At 39.6% G+C, this 22,049-nt stretch overlaps 2 protein-coding genes across 6 annotated transcripts in view; one reads left to right on the top strand and one right to left on the bottom strand.

The window, feature by feature from the left end:
- The first annotated feature begins 289 nt into the window (after nt 1–289).
- On the top strand, nt 290–21,102 carry HEXB (hexosaminidase subunit beta). The gene is made up of 14 exons (XM_077139466.1): nt 290–640; nt 3,672–3,817; nt 7,485–7,550; nt 9,153–9,199; nt 9,434–9,544; nt 12,534–12,635; nt 14,539–14,668; nt 16,106–16,289; nt 17,135–17,221; nt 18,310–18,382; nt 19,164–19,338; nt 20,133–20,223; nt 20,399–20,503; nt 20,905–21,102. Exons 1-14 carry the CDS (start codon nt 387–389, stop codon nt 20,969–20,971), a joined length of 1,638 nt encoding a protein of 545 aa, XP_076995581.1. The 5' UTR covers nt 290–386; the 3' UTR covers nt 20,972–21,102.
- The window catches only part of GFM2 (GTP dependent ribosome recycling factor mitochondrial 2), a 70,366-nt gene continuing 67,353 nt past the window's right edge, over nt 19,037–22,049 (bottom strand). For 3 of the 5 annotated variants that reach the window (XM_077139456.1, XM_077139454.1, XM_077139455.1), the window contains exon 21: nt 19,038–21,604. In XM_077139456.1, the coding sequence (XP_076995571.1) occupies nt 21,476–21,604 (129 nt within the window). In that variant the 3' untranslated portion in view covers nt 19,038–21,475. Of the gene's footprint in view, nt 21,605–22,049 lie in introns of all 5 variants that reach the window. The other 2 variants (XM_077139457.1, XM_077139453.1) reach the window with 2 other exon arrangements.

Genomic DNA, 22,049 nt, shown 5'->3' with positions numbered 1-22,049 from the left:
GGGTCACCGTGGGCTGGCGTCCCACGCTCTGCCCGCCGGGCTCCTCCCTTAAATGCCGGGCGTCGGTTTCCGCTTCAGGCGGGGGAGGCTCTACAGGCCACCCGCGGGCTTGGGCCTGCGGGTGCGGACCCGGGGCTGGTGGGGGGAGCGGGGGCGGGGCGGGGGCGGACCCGGGGCTGGGGGGCGGAGCTGAGCGGGGCGGGGGCGGACCCGGGGCTGGGGGGCGGAGCTGAGCGGGGCGGGGGCGGACCAGGGGCTGGGGGGAGCGGGCCGGGCGCGGTCACCTGACTCGGCGTCTCACGCGCGTCGGCGCCGCCTCCTCCCGGGCCGGGACGGACAAAGGTCCAGCGGCGACAGCTGGGCGGCCCGCGGAGAGCGCGGAGGCCATGGAGCAGCGAGCCCCGCGCCGCGCGCCCGCGCCCCTGCCGTCCCTGCCGCCCCGGCTGGCCCTGCCCGCCCTGCTGGCCCTGCTGCTGGCGCCCGCCCTGCGCGCCTCGGGGCCGGCGCTGTGGCCGCAGCCGCTGTCGGTGAAGCTGTCCCCGAGCGCTCTGCACCTCGCCCCCGAGCGCTTCCTCATCAGCCACGGCCCCGGGTCCACGGCCGGCCCCGCCTGCTCCATCCTGGAGGAAGCGTTTCGTCGGTGAGCCCAGGGGCGCTGGGGCGCGCCGGGGGGAGACGTGGCCACCCCGGGGCTGGGCGGGGAGCGCGCGGGCCGCCGGGTGGGTGTCCGATCCCCGTCCCCACCCGGGAAGCGGCCGCAGCGCCTCAGCCCTGGCCGGTCTCCGGGCAAGAAAACCGCGGAACTGCTTCCGGCCAAGGCTGGCCCTGCCCGGGGCGCGCTGGGGACGCCCGGGGCGCGCGCGGACCCTGGCCCGGGTAGGGAGCAGTGCAGAGGGAGCGGGGTGCGCAGCATCGTTGTCTCCCTGCTTGGGGGCACGGATGAGAAGGAGAGAGGAGCCCCCCAAGTGCTGGAGGAAGGGAGGAGCGCAGTGGCCGCAGCTCCCTTGAAGAAAGACAAATGCCTCCGAAGCTGTACACGCGCTCCTCCTTGAAGAAGCCACCCCCAGCGTCGGCGAGCGGGCATGTAGACACCCATCTCCCGCCCCTGCCCCCTCCCCAGAGGGTCCTTGGTGTCTTTTTGAAGTTTTAAGCCGTCCTCTCCCCATCTCTGCCAAAATATTCTCTTTCGGGGTTTCTTCTGCATGATTTTTAACTTCTCACCTATTCAAAACTCTGCCTTAGGTGTTATAAACCTTTGATGGGAAGGTTTTATTAAAGCTGAACTGCTGAACCCCAGAAGCTCTCCCAACAGCCCTGTGCGCGGGAACACCCCTTCCAGGGTGCCCCGGCAGACGCAGCGTCGGCCGTTTGGGTCCAGTCCCTTCTAGGACTGGGGCTCGGCTTCCGTGTGTCCGCCCCTCCTGCCGCCTCCTGTTTTCAAGACCCGGGAGGAAACCTTTAGTTCCTGAGCACGTCACGTTTACAGGGCCACCTCGCTCTCTCACCTCTTTGGCTGCAGACAGAACTGGTCGTCTGCTGGGAAACCGCTCCGGCTGTAACCTGGCCAGGCCCAGTGTGCGAGGCGGGTTGCCTCGGGAGAGAGATTTCAGCACGCAGTGCCGTCTCCCAGTGGAGCCCAGGCAGGCGGGAATGACCTGAAGGAACCCTGGAGGTGTGCTTTGGTGCTCGCTGTTCTGCCTCCTCCTGCCCGCGCATCTGCCTGTGTTCACAGTGGGTGGAAAATGCAAGGCTAGTGTAATAATATTTTCTAGTCCCTGGGCGTGTACCGGGCGGGCTTAGCCTGAAGAGCCCCGAGGTGTGGAGGGCACATTGTCCTCTCTTGTTTTCTACAACTGGAATGGCTGTTGTTGTCCCCAAATGCAAGACTCCAGTGAGGTCTTGATGTTGAATCTCCTAACAGGTTAAGATGCCTAGAGTTGGGGAGATAAAGTAAAACCAGAATGGTTGGTGGCCTTGGGATATTGAGAAGGATGTTATGGAAAAGTACTTGAAGGCCCTCTAAAGGAAGATCTTGGCTAGGCTTGGAACTCTTTTTACAAACAAACATATTTACTCTGTTTGCTTTGGGGCTCAGCTTTTTACATTGGATTTTCGTTCTGTGCTATACTGCCGGAAAAACAAATACTTGGTAATATGTTGAAATTGTGGAGTATGGCAAGAAAGCACAGTGACATAAATTAAACAATGGTTAGATAACCAGGGAGTTGAATCAGCTGGGAGGTGATGTTAAAACCACTGGCACGCCAGTGCCTATGCAGGTAATTACCTGGAGTTTGCCTCACTACACCTGACTGTGTAATTCATTGCCTGTGTGTAGGATGCTACTGATCGTGCCTGCATTGTTATGAAATTGATTATGAAAATAGTAGCCCTCATGGTTAAGACTTGAAAGCATTCAGGTGTGTCCTATAGGGCCCACACTCTGTCAATCTCAGAGTTAAAGCGTGGTGGGCTGGGGAGGATTTAGGAACATGGGGGTGTTCGGAAAGCTCTCGCCAGTGGGGACCCACAGGGTGGGCTCCAGACTGTTCAGTCTTGGGCCTGTTTTCTCTTTACAGCCCATTTTCCATCACAAACCTGGCTTTGAAACAGTACACTTTTGGTTACAGGCAAGTGCACAGCTACTTCCTCAGTTTCTAGAACAGAGCTTGGCACGTGCTGTCAGTCATTTTTAAAAAATGAATAGCCACACTTCCTCAGTTCCGGGAAGGGAACAGGTCTCATAGCTGCTTTAATGGCCTTAATTTCCTTCTTCATCTGTTAAGGTTTTCCTATGAGAAGGGGCCTCAGCACTTGCATCCGTTCCCCTCTCTCACTAAGGGCAACACACTGCCAGTCTCATTGGACCTTTCCTCCCTCTCCTACCTTCTCTTGGAAAATCACAGGACCCTCTTACACATGGGTAACATGTACAACCTTCTGGCTTATCAGAATATATAAACTTAAACAATTGCCTTGAAACCTCCTTGATCTTTTTATCCTTCAGCACCTTTACATTTTTATTTAATGTCTTCTTTCCCTGATATTTGTGTATGAACAGAAGGTGAATTTTAAAGGTCCTGTGAGGACCCTGTGGGTTGGTGATCTTTTTTCATCAGCTAGGATGCTTTTGGAAGCCCAAAGGTAGGAAATATTTTAGGGCCAGTTGATTAAGTGACTCATCATTGTCATCTGGATCCATGATTTTTTGTGCCTCTGCTTTGCTGTCCTCGGTGTGGCTACAGCTGGTCCCGGGCTCACATCCAAAGAAAGAAGAACCGTTTCTGTGGCTCTCTTGGAGAGGAAACTTCCCAGACCCCTCTCCTTCCCCCTTCCCTCCTCTCTGGGCAGAATCTGTCCGCCATGAGATCACCGTGATTGGTCTGGCTGCTGGTTCTGAGTCAGTCTCAGCAGTCACGGGGAAGTGTGGGAGCTTACTAACTTCCCCAGCCTGGGTCCCGTGCTCAGATTCTGATTCTAAGGTTTGGACATGAGTATTTTCAGAAAGCCTCTCAGTGATTCTAATGTACGGAACAGGTCGAGTCTCCAGTTGGTCTTATGGGAATCATAAGTTGATTATGGGAATCAACTACAAAGCTCCCTAAGACATATATGTTTAAATTTTATCTACTTTGCTTTAAAAAATTTGTTTAAATTTATTTCTCACACAGATATTATGAGTTTATTTTTGGTTTCTACAAATGGCATCATGGCCTTGCTGACATTCGTACTGGAACAGAGTTAAAGCAACTTCTTGTGACAGTTGTCCTTGATTCGGAGTGTCACGTTTTCCCCAGTATCTCTTCAGATGAGTCCTGTGAGTACCTCCTAACCGTGAGTGTAACCCTGAGTAGTGCTGCTCATTACACACTCAAGTGCCACAGACAGGCCCCATGCCATGAGCAATTGAGAGTTCCTGGCCGGTACATTTATAATTCCTGTTTTCAAAGTGTAATTGTAATACTCAGCCATAATAGGAAATTTGGAAGTACAATAAGTGCAGAAGAGGGGGAAATAATACAGCCGTAATCCCAGTATTCACTGTTAACCACTGCTATTTCAGGTGTGCATTTTTTTGCAGAGTATAAAGTCTATGTGCTTTAAATAGATAGAAATATAAATACATGATAAATATTGATATAAAAAATGGGCTAATTCTGTACATCTTGTTTTTGTATTTTGCTTTTTTTTTCACATAGCAATATATATTATGAATGTAAATATTTTTTTTTTTTTTATGGGCAGGCTCCCGGAGCCAAGCCCAGGCCTCGGTATGGCAGGCGAGAACTCTTGCCACTGAGCCACTGAGGCCCACCCTCTATCCCATCATCTTTAACAGCTGAGGAATGATTTACCATTGTATGATCTGTTAAAACTTACTTGGCTAATACCTTGTATTTGGATATCTATGTGATTTCTTAATACCTTTATCTTTGGAAACATATCTGTGCTTATATCTAGGATCTATAGTTGTAATCCAATTTGACATAGAAAATGCAGAATTTGGGGTCAGGGGCATGGAACTATTTCGTTTGATAGCTAATATAACATTCATTTAGCTATCTGATTTCTTTGTGGTTTAAAACATTTTTCTCTAAGGCTTTTTCCAAGTTGTTTTAGAAGGAATAAGCAATTGAACAGGCATTTGCTCTAGGGTATGGCTGGAAATGAGGTGGAATTGCACCAAGGGAGCAAAGAGGAACGGGGCAATACGAGGACATGGAAAATATAAGATCAGTGCAAGAGAAAAGACTGGCGCACTGGGTTTAAAGATGCGTATCTCAGAGAAAGGAGTAGTTCATTTGTCCTCAGAATCTGTTATAGATAAGTACATTTCTTCATCCTGTTCATATGGATGAGATTTCATAATAATATATCCTTCTAAAATAATTTTCTCTTTAATTTCATAGCTGTTTTTAGAAGATAAATGGAAATATTTCCCAATATCAGCTGTGTGATTTCAGTTGATACTCAGCACTTGTACACTTTGAATTATTTTTGCAGTCTAAATAGAGATAGCATCAGTGAACTGCCAAACAACTTTTGCTCTCTGTTAACTTCAGGACTACAGATTGTAAGTTCCAAAAAATGGAACGTATTGACATTAGAGAATCTTATTTTCAAGCCAGCTCTGCGAACCTTCCTTATCCCAAAAGGATAACTAGTTCTAAGTTTTTAAACTACTTTATGATGAGTATAAAAGTGACACAAATGGAAATAACAAGATATCAAATGTTGTCCAGAGTGTCAGGAAATTTTGGAGAAAGTAAAAAGTATTAAAACAGTGGTTCAGTGGTAGAATGCTGGCCTTCCATGCGGGAGACCCGGGTGTGATTCCTGGACCATGCACCCCCTACCCCCAAAATGTGTTAAAACAATATGTGTATAGTTTAAAATAATATGCATACCCTCAGAACCAGAAGTGGACTAGTTTTTACCTAGAGAAATAGTAACATATATCAAGGATGTTAAATGCTTCCTCTAGGTAGCATTTGTGTAGTAGTGATTATAAAGTAATAATTGTAAACTGAACTAAATATATAAACAAATCTAAAAACAGTAAACAAAACTATACGACAGTTAAGAATAATACTGTATTTTGTTATACATGTGTAGGTAAATGCCTAGGAAAAGGTTTGATATGTGTTTCCTTTGATGAAGGTAGTTGGAAGGGCATCTCAAAAGGGATTTTAGCCTTATGTGTATATTTTTATTATTTTTAAAGTAGAATATATTGGCATTTGTATATATACCATCCAAAACAAGCGCAAAGCTAAAATGATTACCTCCCTGTTCTACGTAAGGGCAATCATTGTTAACATTAATATATTAGGTTTTGAAATTAAAATTCTTTAATTTACATGTCTACATATTTAGAAAACCAAATCTTCTAATTGTTATGTATTTGCATTTGCTGCATTGAATTGAATCAGAATCCTTTTAATATCAGCCAGTCCTCACATATTACATAAAAATAAGCATCAAGTAACATGTTAACATTTTTAGATGAGTCTTTGTGCTTACTATTTCTGAGATTGCAAAAGATGGCAAAAAAATGTTTTTTCAATAGTGCCCCACAGAATGGTGAGCTTTCCAGGTAGCTGAGTAAGAGTTTTATACCAAGAGGAAAACAGGTTACAAAAAAAAAAAACAACAAACATAGGATGGTACAACACAGTGAACCCTCTTGTAAACAGCAATGGACTATAGTTAATAGTGCAACTATAAAAATGTTCTTTCATGTACTGTGACAAATGTACCAAGTACTAATACAAGGTGCTGTTAATAGAGTATTACAGGGAACTGTGTATTTTACGTGTGATTTTTCACCTACAACTTCTCTAATAAAAAAAGCATATGAAAGAAAAAGGAAATATGGTTAGATTGTAGTCCTAATAGCATTGCAGTTCTTAGCCTGGCATTTAGCTAACTCAGGACTGCGTCTTCTGATGGAAAAGGCTCACCTGGTCAGAAGACTGTCACCTGCGATGGTCAGCACAGTGACTGGCTGTCTGTTGATAACGCTCTCCCCCCACCTGCAGTCAGCTACCCTGTGACAGTCTGGGTGGTGGAAGCACAGGATGATTACTGAGCCCAGAGGATGCAGTATTTAAATCATTAATTTCCAGCCCTCAAGCATCTTTACTGTGGCAAAGTCCTTTCCTTAAACGCCACACCTTTGGCCGTCAGCCTGTCTGTACCAGCACTATTCTGGTGGTTGGCTGTGCCCCACGTTTCTCTAAAAGACAAGGACTATTGGGCCGACCCTTTGAGTAAAATTCCAAAGATTGTAATATTAGCCCCTCCGAGCCCAGGAGCTTTCTATTGAATGGGGCAAAAACACTGAAAAAATTGTTACATTAAGCTGAGGAAGTCCAGGGAGAGGGTTTTAACATAGGTTTCGGATGATATGGGGGGTGGTGGGAGGAGGGTCCAGGGCAGGAAGAGGAGCCCAGAAGAAGGGAAAAGAGTGGAGACAAATCTCTTACTTAAAGGGTGTAGAAGAAGCAAGTAATCCGGGAGGCTTCCCATGGGATTTTGGGTGCCTGAGGAGTATTTGCATTTTTGTCCTAAAATCTTGGCTTAACTAGGACATTCCTCTATTGAGGAGCTGTAGGAGAGAATACATACACTGGAAAAGAAAATTAGGAATCCTGGAGATGACCCCCAGGAGCCTGGCGAGCAGCTCAGCTAGTGGACAGTAGTAGTGCTGCGACGCTGAAATGAGGAACCCAGGGAAAGGGCAGGCTGGACATGTGTGGAGCAGAAAGGAGGAAAGAGTTCAGTGTTGGGTGGGAAGTTTAAGGAATCTACAGGGCATGTATCTAAGTGGGTATTCGTAAGAGGCAGCTGGAGAAGTAGGTCTGGAGGTCAAGACCAATTACCTGCCTAGAAAATTTATTGTGTCATTGAAGGATTAATTACATATATATAATAAAATATATATATATATATATATATTTTTTTTTTGTTCCCCAATACAGATTATTTAGTTGTGAATGGATCAGTGGCTGTGCTCAAGGCCAATAGAGTTTGGGGTGCATTACGAGGTAAGTTCTATGCAGGTCCATTGTTATTTTCTAGTAAAGGAATATTTTTTTCAGTTGGTGCTTTGTGAAATCAAGCACAGTAAAACTTTGCTTCCTTAGACTCGTTACAGAATGTTTTGTTGAGTAGTCTCAAAATGATTTCCATTAAACATGCACCACTTAATGCATGAGAAAAACATTGACCTTTTTAAAAATTGGTTGAGGGTTATTATATTCCTGCTGTGCTATAATTCGGTGATATCCTTGAGATTGTAATGTTTATAGAGCAACATCTCCCCCCACACACACCCCAGTTTAAACTCTTGTGGATTTAGAAATAGATAATCAAGTTTATAGGATCGCTGTGGATGGAGGCAATGGAAGAGAAGAAACTGAAAGCTTTTCCTGTGAATTTTAGGGTCTGAATTTCAAAATTTGGGCATTACTGTTCATGAGCTTCCTTCACTTCTTATTCTAGGTAGATAACATACTCATACTGATTTCTAAGTATCAGTGCTTTTAAAAAGGAAAAAAAATTTAATGTGAGCTAACCAACCAAAAGTATAGTAGTTAAAAATCGCTTTACATTTGACTCAGGTTGAGCATTATCTAAAATAAAATAATCATTGTTAAGCTATGTAATAATAGTATGATTATCTTATTTCAAAATAGAACATGAAAGCATATATAGATATTTACTACAACTATAACTGCAACCTTTATAATTTGGATCATTTATGTGCTATGTATGCGTTATTAAGCATTCCTTAGTTTGACCTGCCTGTTTCATCTGGGGTCTGTTAGGGAGATGAGATACTGATGTTTGTCCCGAGTACTATCCAGATAAAGAAAGAACTGTAGAAAGTTTGCAGGGACTAGACTCTGTTCACCCCCGGGCTTTCAAAGTAAATTGTTCCAAACTGGTAATTGAGTATTCTGCCATTTCTGGAATAGCAGAAAATTCCAAATGATTCTTCCCAGTATGAGTCTATTACTTGTGTGTGTGTGTGGGGGGGGAAGAAATGTAGCAAAAATAACTATGAACTATTCTTAAGGCAAAAATTTCTCTGGATATAGTTGCCAGCTAGATTGATTAAAGTTAAGGGTAGTGAAAGATAGAAAGGTGTTAAGGGAACAATCCATTTGAGTAAAAAATGTTCATGATACAGTCTTTGCAGCTATAAGTAAAATACTATTAGTTGTAAATTGGAACTTCATTTATAGTTTCATGATGGTTTATAGGCCTTTCTCCTCCTCCATTAGGCTTAGGTACCTTCTAAAATACTATTATATGTGATATATAATTTCTTTCTCATAATGCTAATAATTTATTAAGGGACTGGTATTTTGTTTTCTTTTTGGTTTATCCTTTAAACCAAACAGAGGGTATGGCTACAAATGAAGTATTTTTCTTAGATGAATAGAAAGTACAACATGAACTTTTTTTTCTTAATTGAGCTTGGATTTCAGAAAATAGATTAGAGGGTGTAGTATAGCACTATATTTAATTCTGTTTGCCTTATATGGTCATGAGTCTGTGTTTGGGTAACAAAACTTTTATTGTCTTTCATTTTACAATTTACAAATTTTACAAATTAACACAATACATTTCACTTTCCCCAGGTTTGGAGACTTTTAGCCAGTTAATTTATCAAGATTCATATGGGACTGTGAGTATGATTATTATGTTACCAAAAATTGTCAGCTAGTAGTAGGATATAAGCTGTTTAGCCATAGCTTTCTGAAGGTTTTTTTCCTCCCCCAATATTATCTTAGCTGAAAAATTTAAATTTCATGCATTTTTTGTTCTAAATTAAACTTTTATCCAATACCTTCTTAGACAGATGCAGTCCTCTTTGAGTTCAAGAGAAAATTCTGAAATCAAATTCAATTTTGTTTTATAGTTTACCATCAATGAATCCAACATTATTGATTCTCCAAGATTTCCTCATAGAGGAATTTTAATTGATACAGCCAGACACTATCTGCCAGTTAAGACTATTCTTAAAACTCTGGTAGGTACTTATTTTATTCTAATCTTTTGTCTGTTACTCTAGGTTGCGTATGTATGCTGTTGTGTAGCTTGGAACAGGGTATTGATGTTCCATGTACTAAGTGTAGGCACTGTGCTTTCTTCCCTCCTCTTGAGGAATCATGTAGTGCTTCATGGGGGGAGAAGGAGGATGGTCACAACATATATTCAGCCAAGATAGTTAAGAGAAAGATACAGTTTTACGTAGTACTGACCATTGGCCCTCTGTGTATACTTCCACCTGTCAAACCCATACTTTGGGTTGGGAATGTATGACCACTGTACCTCTAGTTACTGTCCTTTAATTTTGTGACCTCCATTTATATTTTTTAAAGTGGCTAGAAAGGGATGTGTGGGCTGCCTTATACCTAGAGAAAACGTCTCAAAGGAATATGGAACTTTGAGGTGGTGAGGGTTGGGGAGGAGGTTGACGATTACTATTTTCTCCTGTGGACATTTTTTAAGAATACAGGCCACTTTGCAGAATATAGCTCAATTTGGGTTTGTCTGTTCCCACTTGATTAGATTCAGGCCATGCACTTTTGGCAGCCAGGGTGACGTGATGCTTTATTCTTCTCGTGCACATCTCAGGTAGCTTGATGTACATTTATTCCTTTACTGGTGATATTAACATTTATCACTTAGCTAAGATGTTAACTGCCAGCTTTCTCCACTGTACAGTTAATTAAAAACTCCTTTGTTCTTATTAATAATAAAAATCTCTCTTGTTGGACAGTTAATTAAAAACTCCTTTGTTCTTATTAATAATAAAAATCTCTCTTGTTGGGAGATACTTGGAGACTGTGTAAAAGTCCCATTCTTTATTAGTTTCCTTGGGTGCTCAAGCAAACACCATGCAATGGGTTGGCTTATACGATAGGAATTTATTAGCCCATGTTTTTTTTTGCATGGGTAGGCACCGAGAATCGAAGCCAGGTTGCCGGCATGGCAGGCGAGAACTCTGCCTGCTGAGCCACTGTGGCTTGTCTAGCCTATGTTTTTGAGGCTAGAAATCCAGATCAAGGCATCATCAAGGCTATGCTTTCTTCCACAGGCTGGCATCCTGGGGCTGGCTACTGGTGATCCTTGGTCCTGGGCTTTGTCACATGTCAATGCAGGTGGCGGCCTCTCCCGGCCTTTCTTGTCTGGGTTCCAATGAGGTTCAGCTTCCGGCTGCTCCCTCTGTGGCTTTCTCTGTCTGAATTTTGTTTTGTTTAATAAAGGACTCCAGCAATAGGATTTAGGCCTATTTTTTGTTTTGTTGGGCCACACTTTAACTGAAGTAACTGCATCAGAAGGTCCTACTTACAATGGGTTTACATCCATAGGAATGTTTGAGAACATGTCTTCTTGGGGTTCATAGCTCCAAACCGTCACACTCATCAAATCCTTACCTACTGGTTTTTAGCATCCATAGGCGATTCTTGCCTAAATCACTTATTACTAGGATGGCTAACAAATGTTGATTTTTCCAACTCCACCATTCCTTCTACATTTTTTTAGTTGGATTTTACTGTAAGGTAGAGCTTTCTGTTCACTTTGATTTACATATTCATTTATTTATGTCGGTTTGGACTGATGGGTTATTATTCAGTGGGTTATATGTTACTATCCTTGTTTAATACTCAAATTGTCCCAGCTTTGGCTAATAGAGTCCTTCAAGCTGGCTCTGATACCCTTTTCACATATCTCCTTTAATCTTTGAGCTCTTTCTCTTTAAGCACATTATGTTCCAGTTTCATATTTTCCTACCCCAGCTCCACAATCAAATATTTCTCCAAAGAACCCTGTGGTGAATGATATTCTGAAGCTAAATCTGAGCTCCAGGTGTGCTTATTGCCACTGGGGTGCTTGTAGGTCCTCTCAGCAGACAGAGCAAGAAAACGTGTATTTGTATATATGAACATGTACATATTATCTATATTTCTATATTTATCTATATCAGTGGTTGGCATATTAGAGCCCAAAGCCAAGTCCAATTCTGTGTTGTTGTTGTTTTTTAATAAAGTTTTAGTGTAATAAAGCCACACCCATTTGTTTACATCTTGTCTTTTTTTTTTTACACCTACAGAATGGAATAGTTGGACAGAAACTGTATGCTTACAAAGACAAAATATTTACTATTTGGTCTTTCATATAAAGAGTGTTTATATATAAAAGGCCAACCGCTGGTCTTTACTAAAAACCATGAGTTCACACTCATACCTTTGATTCCAATCCAGTACCACAGTTTATTCTAGACTTCCCAATTTTCCATATTTTAACTCCCATCTCTGACAGTGAGAAACCTCCCATTTCCTTAATGTAATTACTTATTTGCACAATTCCCTTACATGTCACCTATATTTCAAATCCTTCAGCCCTGATAAAGGGGAAGTGTGGCATTAGGCTTTGAAATCTGGCAGGGCAACTCTCCTGACTTATTATTTTTTAATATTGTTTATATTTCATGTAAATATTCTGTTTATTCTTCCAGATTACACATAAAATCAATATGTCAAAGTTTCCCAAAAACTTATCTGGGAATTATGATTGGCATTATATTAAGTTTGTACCAAATTTCTTTCATTGATAAGGGTTGGCCACTGAATTTCAGAATTGTGGGAAATATAAACTCTGGTCCTTATGCATGCCTAATTTTGCCTTTGCTCCATTCCAAGCATGACAGTAGCAGCAGCAGACAAGAAAAGCTGTTTCCTATTCTTGGGAAATCCTTAAATACTTACTGGGACTTAATAAGCTTGTTCTCCTTCCAAAGAACAAAGTTATAGCTTGGTATCTAGACTAAATGTGAGTTCTATATAGGCTTTTTGAATAGTGACATGCCTTATGTGAGATGAAGAACTTATACTTCTTCCTCATTCTTTGCTGAAAGGAAGCAGAGGCATTGGAAGCAATCCTGCATGTAGACATAGGATACAGTGTGTTATAACTACAGTGTATAATTTTTTTTTAAACATGTTTTCTTGTAGGATGCCATGGCTTTTAATAAGCTTAATGTTCTCCACTGGCACATAGTTGATGATCAGTCTTTCCCTTTTCAGAGTGTCACTTTTCCTGAGTTAAGCAATAAAGTAAGTAATTTGTATTATTGTATGTAGTTTCTGTCTATAGAAGTTTGCAGCTTAAATGTTTCTTATGTGTTGAATTAAAGCATGAAGGTTAGGTGTTTGTTGTTAAAAACTTTTTCAATTAGACTGTGGCCTAGCAGTTTAGATCCACAAAACTGTTATAATTTTTGTTGTAATGCTTCTATAAATGTTATTGTAAATAATTACTAGGGGCAGTACAAATGACATGTTAAAAATTTAATGAATGTAGGCGACTTGAAGCATTCATAGATAACATAAGGTTAAGGATGTATACTTACTGAGTGGTCCAGCTATGTATGTTTTAAACAGATTTGTTTTGAATTCTGTAAATGACTTAGCTTTCTTTTCTTTTATAAAAAACTACATGATGTGGGGAATTTCAGAGATGAGAACTCTTTCTTGGAAAGTAATGGTGGCACTGATTGAAAGTGTTTAAATGGACTATATTACAGACCAGTACAGCTGTAAGGAATCCTCGATATCACCTGACTTAATCCCCCTGATGTCCAAAGACAGATATGCCTTGTCCAGTGTAGTTAGAAAGGCGAAGTCAAGACTATAATTTTGCCCCATAGCCAATTCCAAATCTTCTTCCAGTGCTCGCAGCACTTGGGTTTTTGTTTACTTTTTATTATGGAAAATTTCAAACATATACCAAGGTAGAATAATTTAATGAATTCCCCTGTATTCATCACTCACCTTCAATACTTGTCAACACATGGCCTATCTTATATCACCTATATACTACTACCAATCCCCACCCCACCCCCACCCATTATTTTGGAACAGATCCCAGATATCATTTCAGTTATAAAAAGTTTTTAAAAAATAGCCATAATACCATCATACCTAAAAAGTTAGTAACTCCTTAATAATCATCAACCACTCAGTTGTATTCACATTCCACCCCACCCTTTTTTAAACATCTTATTCATCTGACTGAGGATGCAAATAAGGCCCATACATTATGATCAGCTAATACATCGATTAATTCTCTTTAGATCAGTTGGACACCCCTCCATCTTCCCTTGTAGTTTTTTAGTTGTTGAAAAAACTAAGTAATTTGTGTTGTGGGTTTTGTTGATGGCATCCTGTGGTGTCACTAACATGTTCTTCTGTCTCCTGTACTTCCTATAAATCGGTAGTTAGATCTAATCTTGATTAGATACAAACTTAATTTTGGGGAATGTGTGGGAAGGGAAACAAGACTATTTTTCAGAAGGTAAGCATTTGCAACCCTTACCTTGAGAAATGTTCTATAGTAACACCTTTGATGGACCCTTATTTTTAAGTAAACCATTATTAAGTTCTAATTTTTCAAATGACCTGTAAAAGAGACTGAAGAAAATCAGGTCACATCATAGAATTTATGGGGGAGTTTTTTAAGCTGAAGACAACAAGTATGCTTTGAAATAATGCAAGGACATATTATTTAGTTTTTATAGGTTTCACTTTGGAGTCTAACATTTTATTTTGTTGTTATATGGTTACATGAGGGTGAAACTGCATCATGGTAGATAGACATTTTTAAACAGGAAGCAGTGGTGGAGATAGTCCTATTAATACACCTGGGATTAATCAAAGTTAGCTGTGAGCTCTTATTGAAAATATATGGTAAACAAATACTTTCACAAAGGCCCCCAAAATGATTATTTCATCTTTGGGTGTGTGTGATTTAGTATAAATTCACTTTCTATTTTCTGTTTCTGAAACTGTGTGTATTGTATAATTTAAAAATAAGTCACCTACCATCACATTGGACCATTTAACATGGTGTAAAAATGGAAAAACCACCTATCTGATGAAGTACAGTCAGAATTGTTGGCAATTTCCAGGACAAAATTCATGTTGCACATTTTAATTTTAATAAATGTGGATTTTACAGGGAAGCTATCTGGTTTCTCATGTTTATACACAACATGACATCCACATGGTAACTCAATATGCTCGATTACGAGGGATTCGAGTCATACCAGAGTTTGATACCCCTGGACATACGCAATCTTGGGGAAAAGGTAAGAAGTCTATGTTTTACATGTCACAAAAAGTGAAAATCTGAGGTTCTGCATCCCTTATTTTATGACTTGGTGTCTGCTCAGTTTGTTCTTAATTGTGATTTGCACAAAGGTAACACTATTGACAGATATAATTCAATAATTATTTAATAGGTGTCTTCTGTGAACCAGTGACTGTGCTTAGGCACTGCCTGAAGTATAAAAACAGGGATAAAAGAAAAAAAGTAATAATTACAAGTTGAACGCGAGTTCAAGATATGGGCTTCAAAATGTTATAAGAAATGATCATGATGATGAATATGTAACTGTGATATTGTGAATTACTGATTATATATGTAGAATGCAATGATCAAAATAGGAATGTGTGCATTTATTTGGTGTTTTTTTTGTATTTAAAAAAATTAATGAAAAAAAAAGGGTTCCAGAACAACAACATAAGAAAGATGCAGACTTCACAGATGATGTAACACTTTAACGTGCTTTCGAGTGATCAAAGACTATATTCATGTTTCTGTTAGAGGGAATAAAATAGGAAAGGCATGCAAAAAATATATGTTGACAAGTATCTGATTAGAATATACTGTAGCCAAGAGTAGTAGGAGGCACTGTCGGGCAGTAAAGAACTTTGGAGCTAGGCTGCCTGGGTTTGAATCCTTCTTCTGCAACATATAAATTGGGTTTCCTTGGACAAGTTATAGAACATCTCAGCCTCGGTTTCTCCATCTCTTAAAATGGGGATATTAACAGTAGTTATGCACTTATTTAAAGAATTAAATATTGTATGTAAAGCATGTAGCACAGTACTTATCATGTATTAAGTACTCTATTATTAGACTTATCACGGGAAGTGAGTCTGGAAAAGTAGATTGTAGAGAGCCTTGGGCGAGGCATATGTACTTCATTACGATACACTGGACACCAGACAAAGTTTCTGAGCAGAGGAGTGACATGACGGGAGCCACACTTTGGGAAAAACCTTTGTGAAAGTGACAGATTGGGAGGAAAAAAGACTGAAGTCGTACAAGCAGATGGGGATAACAGGAATGGATACTCAAAGACAGGACCGAGAGACAGTTTGGAAATAAAATCCATAGGTTTTCACACCAGATTGGTGAATGGGGGTGAAGGAAGAATTACTTGAGTAGGAGGTTGGCAGTAACCTGAACAGATTTTGAAAAATCAGGAGAAGTTAGAGAAGGTTAGGGGATGAAATGTGGTTTCTCAGTCTGGATGGAAAGGAAAACAAAGAGGTATAGGAATAAAATTCAGGAAACAATTCTCAAGGTACCTTATTTAAAAGGAATTATAGTAACCCTTAGTAAACGTGTATTTTTTCCTATTATAAAATCTTAATAGTTTCAGCAAAATAAGGGAGTATAATCAAGTGCAAAGTCATGTCTTTTGGATTTAAAAAGCTTCTTTCATGTTTTTTTCCAGGTCAGAAAGATCTCCTTACTCCATGTTATAATGGGCAAAAAAAACTGTTAGGGACTTTTGGACCTATAAACCCTGTTCCAGATACAACTTATGACTTTCTGTCTAAATTTTTCGGAGAAATTAGTAAAGTGTTTCCAGATCAGTTCATTCATTTGGGAGGCGATGAAGTGGAATTTGAATGTTGGTATGACAATTCTTAAAATCCCTTCTTTGACTGTTGCATTTGAAATAGCTGTGGAGGTCTCAACATGAAAACAGAGGATTTAGGAATAATATCTCTGCTTGTAAAAGTTTAAACTTGGCAACACAACTCCTGAGGGTGGTGGACTTTTTGCAGAATATACATTTGGGTATTGTGACTAATTTTTATAAGCTTAGGAAGGAGAATCAAGATCCAGAAGAAAATGGAGATTAAAAAACTATAGTGGGCAGGCCATGATGACTCAGCAGGCAGAGTTCTTGCCAGCCATGCTGGAGACCTGGGTTCAATTCCTACCCATGCAAAACAAACAAACAAAACTATAGTAAGGGGTACAAGGGTAGTTCAGTGGTAGAATTTTTGCCTGCTATGTGGGAGTCCTGTGTTCGATTCCTGCCCCATGCACTCTGCCCCCCCCCCCACTGCCAAATTCAATAAATGGTGCTGCAATAATGGGGTAGTCACATGGAAAAAGAATGAAATGTGACCCCCACCATATGGCATACAAAAGAAAAAAAAAACCTATAGTAAAAGAATAATTTTAGTGAAAAAGGGCAATGATTAAGTGGGTTAGAGTTTTCCAATAAAAATTCTCCTTGTAGATAGTCTTATATAAAAAAGAGAGGAAGGGAGAAGGGAAAACCATGTTTATGGGAAATCACTTTGTAGAAAAAAATTGGCAATGGAAAATAGGCTTTTTATTTTTTACTCCCAACATATTTTAATCATTTTAAATCTGCACAACTGATGTTAGGGATATGTGCAGCTTTAAATAATAGCTTGGGCATATCACATTTTTAATGAAATTTTAATCACTGTTTTTGTTTAAGGGCATCAAATCCAGAAATCCGAAATTTCATGATGCAAAAAGGCTTTGGCACAGATTTTAAAAAACTACAGTCCTTCTATGTTCAGAAGTAAGTTACTCAAAAGCCTGTTATTCTATTTTTGTTTCACCAATGCTTTTTGTAAAGTTTTAGCTACTATTTAGTACTGTATTTTATCTTTTCATTTTCTCTTCATCCCTTGCCAAAGTGTAAATGTTGTGAAAATCACCAAAGAGGGAAGTGATATCCATTGTTTCTTTAAAATTAATAATATGGTATAAGTCTTTTATAACTGTTGAAATATAGGAACCTAATCGTTGTTCTAAGAGCTCAGGTCAAAGTCCTGGCAACCCTGAAGTTTCCACCACCACCTACCAAGTAGTATTTATTCTCTTTTGTCAACTCCAGGAACATTTCCATTACTGTCTATTTGTTCTACCCATAAAGTAGCCACAGACACATGTGGTTAATTACATTTAAATTAATTAAAATTAAAAATCCATTCCTCAGTCACACTAGTCACATGTGGCTAGTAGCTACCATATTGCATAGTACAGATAAAGAATGTTTCCATCACTGCAAAAAGTTCTGTTGGACAGGGCTACGAAAGCCATTCTTAGATCATGGGTCAGACAAAAACAGGCCACAGGCTATGTCTGGCAAATCCAGATTCTAATCTTTTCCTGTTTAAGCTTTGTGCGGTGCATCCTAATTTTTTTTGGTATCCTGGCATGTATAAATATCTAAACATTTTTGTGGATTGATTCTCAGCAACTGTTGAATATTAGTTACCTGATATTATAGGCTAGAATATAGTTTCCTTCATTCTAAGTTACTATGGTATTACCAGAAATTGCTATTTGTACACTTTCCTATGAGTTACTACCAACTTAGTTTAAGGCCATTTCTTCTTATCTTGGGGCCCTGCTTAGTTCAGTCACTCAGCAAATGACTATTAAGCCCCTGTACTGTGTTAAGTTCTGAGCCTTGTGCTAAAAAGAAGGAACTACTTGGGGCACTTGACTTTAGTTGGCTCTGCTATAAAGCTGAGTTACACTGAAAAGCACTCTCAACATTGCATCTTCATGTTGCAAGTAATCCTTGGTAGAAAATGAGCATGCTTTAAATATATTGTTAGTTTTTTTTTCTGAAATAACTAATTTTTTTTTCAATATTAGGCTTTTAGAAATTATTTCAACTACAAACAAGAGCTCTGTAGTCTGGCAAGAGGTTTTTGATAATGGTGGGAAGGTAAGAAGTGTGAAGATTCTGTCTGATCCTGATAATACAGGTGTCTTAAAGGAAGGAACACTAAGGAGGCTGTCCCTAACATTAAGTCAATTAATTTATTCTTCTGTTTAAACTTTTGTTAGGAGGTAACTATAGACTAAGACCAGTGATAGACATTTGTTTATTTTCTTCCATTTACTTCTCCTCTTCCTCATCTCTCTCCTCTACCCACCCCTACCACCTCTCATTAAACACAAACTGAAATACATGGATCAAGGCCTTTTCAGAAGCACAGAACAAACAGAATAGATAAGCACTTCCTTATTGGTATTAAGGTGGATTTGTGGTAAAGTAAAATTGTCAACATAAACTTTAAAAAAAATGGTATTGTCTTCCCGACATAATCAGAATTCTTTACATTTTTTTTGGAGCTACTAGAAATTTACAAGTCCAACTACTAGTATTATCTTTCCAGAGGGACTGGTAACACCCTCATAGTTCCAAAGTAAGGTGGCAGTGGTGTGGTAGAAATGGGACTGACATATAGAGCTTAGCCTCAGTTCACTGTACCTTTATGGTATCATATAGATGGAAAAGTTGAATATCTGACCTTAAAATTTCTCATTTTAAGTCCCTACAATGAATAGTATTTGACCTTAAGTCTGAGGGAAAAGAGGAAGGAAGAAATTGTATGTATGCTTTTTCAAGGCTCTTAGAAATTTATGTTTCTAGCTGTAATGCCATGGGCTTTTCATTTCATCTACTGTTTAATAATATATATTGCAATTTACAACTTTAATAGCTTCAGCCAGGCACAGTAATTGAAGTATGGAAAAACGAGAATTATCCTGAGGAACTACAGCATGCCACCCAAGCTGGCTTTCCTGTAATCCTTGCGGCTCCTTGGTACTTAGATTGGATTAGTTATGGACAAGATTGGAGAAAATATTATCAAGTGGAACCTCTTGATTTTCCTGGTAAGTGAAAGCAGTTACCTTTAATTTGGCTTGTAGTTTTCTTCCCTACCCTCCTAACCCAGGAAATCCTTACCTAGATAATAGCCACTTTTATGTTTGATCCTTGATTTTGAGATGCTTTGGGTATGTGTGTGTGTTTAAAAAAAAAAAAGGCATGGAATTATTTTTAATTTTGTGAAAGAAACCATATACTTGCCCAAATAAATGGGCTTCAAAAGAGTAAATTCTCTTAGGTTTTAGCTCCATTTTCATTGATATGTCTTATCACTCACTGCTCACGTTTGAAGATATTTGACTATATTAGCCCTGTATCTCATCCTTCTGAATCGCCCCTCCAAAGAGACACTTAAGAAAGGTGTCTTAGGACTCTGAGGAGTAGGTATCCTGCGGCAGGGGGTTGTCAGAATGGTGGAGCTTACAGACCTCCCTTCATGAAAAGTAATTCTACTTTGACCAGTTTTGCACTTTGGACTTCAGTGTAAAACTTTTTTGGGGGAATAAAAAGTTAATACTGGTCCACCACCTTTGTTCACATACTCAAATAAATTAGCACTGTGAATCATAATGGACCAGGGTTGCCTTTGTGTGTGTGTGTGTGTGTGAATGTGTGTGTGTGTGTGTGTGTGTGTGTGTGTGTGTGTGTGTGTGTGTTTGTGTGATGAACGTATCCCAAGGTCCTGCTGACTACAGGAAAGAAATGTTGCCTTAGAATAAAGACAGAAAGAGAAAGCAAATCAGCATATATACCTTGAAATGCCACTGCTTAACATATCAATTCAATGATTTTAATATAGGTACTGATGAACAGAAAAAACTCATTATTGGTGGAGAAGCTTGTCTTTGGGGAGAATATGTGGATGCAACTAACCTCACTCCAAGATTATGGTATGGAATTTAAGCAATAATATTGTGTAAAGAATTTAAGCACCTTAGCTTTCCTTTTCCATCTTTCCATTCAAATTAGAAAGCATTAGGAATTTCCCCAAGCATATGATTTAGGTACTTGCTTAAAGAAAACATGCATTTAAACTGCTTTGGGGACATGTGCATTAAATTTTAGGCCTCGGGCAAGTGCTGTTGGTGAAAGACTCTGGAGTCACAGAGATGTCAAAGATATATACGATGCCTATGACAGACTAAGAAGGCACCGCTGCAGAATGGTCAGGTAAAAGACGAATATTTCTTTTTCAAGCTAGGATACTATTAAGGATTTTTAACCTTCTTTTTCAGTGTTAGCTGACTTCTTGTTTTTTTTTTCCTGCTATGAATAGAAATGTATGTCACTTAAGAAGTAGTCATACAATTTTTTTGTAGGTGAGAGATTATAACATGATATATTTGGACTTAGACTGTTTCACTGATATAGTAAATGATATAGTAAATTGTGGTGTAACTTAAACTCCATCTGTAATAACTTTAATGTATCAACCTTGAGTAATTTTTCCTTTTTTTTTTTTGTAATGCTGTGGTTTAGTGATTCTGAGATAGTCTACCAAGTTCTTCAGGATGGCAGATGAATTATAGTAACCTAAATTATCTTTTACTCATACTTTATCTGTTCTACAGACGTGGAATAGCTGCAGAACCTCTTTTTACTGGATACTGTGAGCATGACAACAAAATGCAACAGTGAGTCTTAAAGAAGAAAAATGGGAGGCAGGAAAAGACCACAGTCATCTGCACTACAATCATGGTTTTGAAATCATGCAAATTAAGATTTGTTAGCCTGTTTTTGGAATAAAACATATCTTTCTACTGAACGAACATGAGGATAGAAGAATGGCATCTTTCTTGCGAGAAGCGTAAAAAAACAAACAAACCAAAAACCTTGTGATACTGTTCCATATATTTCAAAGGGCTTAGTCTTCATTAGCAATGGGAGTAACTTCATAGATAAACAGCATAGTTCAGGAACATCTACTTCAGACAACAAATGTGCATTTCTCATTACATGAACTAGAATGGGCAGCTCCAGGGCTGCTGTCAATTTTCAGGTGATGTCTTTTATCTAGTTCTCTGTACGTGCTGAAACAGTAATGTATTTGTCCAATAAATAAAGCAACAAAAACTGTTCTTACTGAAAAGGAAGTAGGTGAGTACTCCTGAACTTCTCTGGATCTCCAGGGATCTAAAATACTTAGGTCAGGCCATTTCTCCGATTGAGCAGAGTACTCTGGTCCTGAGGATTCATGGCTTGATAACTAGAGAGTTCTAAGGCAAAAGTAGCTGAGCCTGATGTTAGCGTTCGAAGCACAGTTGAATAACCCTAATCAAAATATTGAAAAGTCACTTATTTCATCAAATTTAAGCCCCAAGTTTTTCTTCCAACCCCCAAGTTTTCCAGCTGCTAATCTTTTGACAATTTATCAAAGTGTTACTCAAGTGACTTAGCCATATCACTTCCTTCAAACACATTTAACCTTTATTTTTTCAGTGAAAACTGGATATAAAAATATTGTGGAGGACAGAAAACAGTAGTATAGATAGGCTTTAGATGTATTCCCTGGTCCTTGCATTTGATAAAATGTTTGTTGTAGAACAGGCAGATGGGGAGAAAAATGACACATGCCTTAAAAGTGACACTGATAAAAGTAGAATACATGCTTGGAAGGGGAGAACGCTGGTGCAGCATTCTGGTTCAGACTGCAAAATAACCCTGAGGTGCTACAACCCATCAGATTTTCCCCAACAATTTAAATCCAAAGTCACAA

The sequence above is a fragment of the Tamandua tetradactyla genome, chromosome 21, assembly GCF_023851605.1.
Source record: "Tamandua tetradactyla isolate mTamTet1 chromosome 21, mTamTet1.pri, whole genome shotgun sequence".
Taxonomy (NCBI): domain Eukaryota; kingdom Metazoa; phylum Chordata; class Mammalia; order Pilosa; family Myrmecophagidae; genus Tamandua; species Tamandua tetradactyla.
The sequence above is the reverse complement of the archived record's forward strand: the minus strand, read 5'-3'. Positions and strand labels throughout refer to the sequence as shown.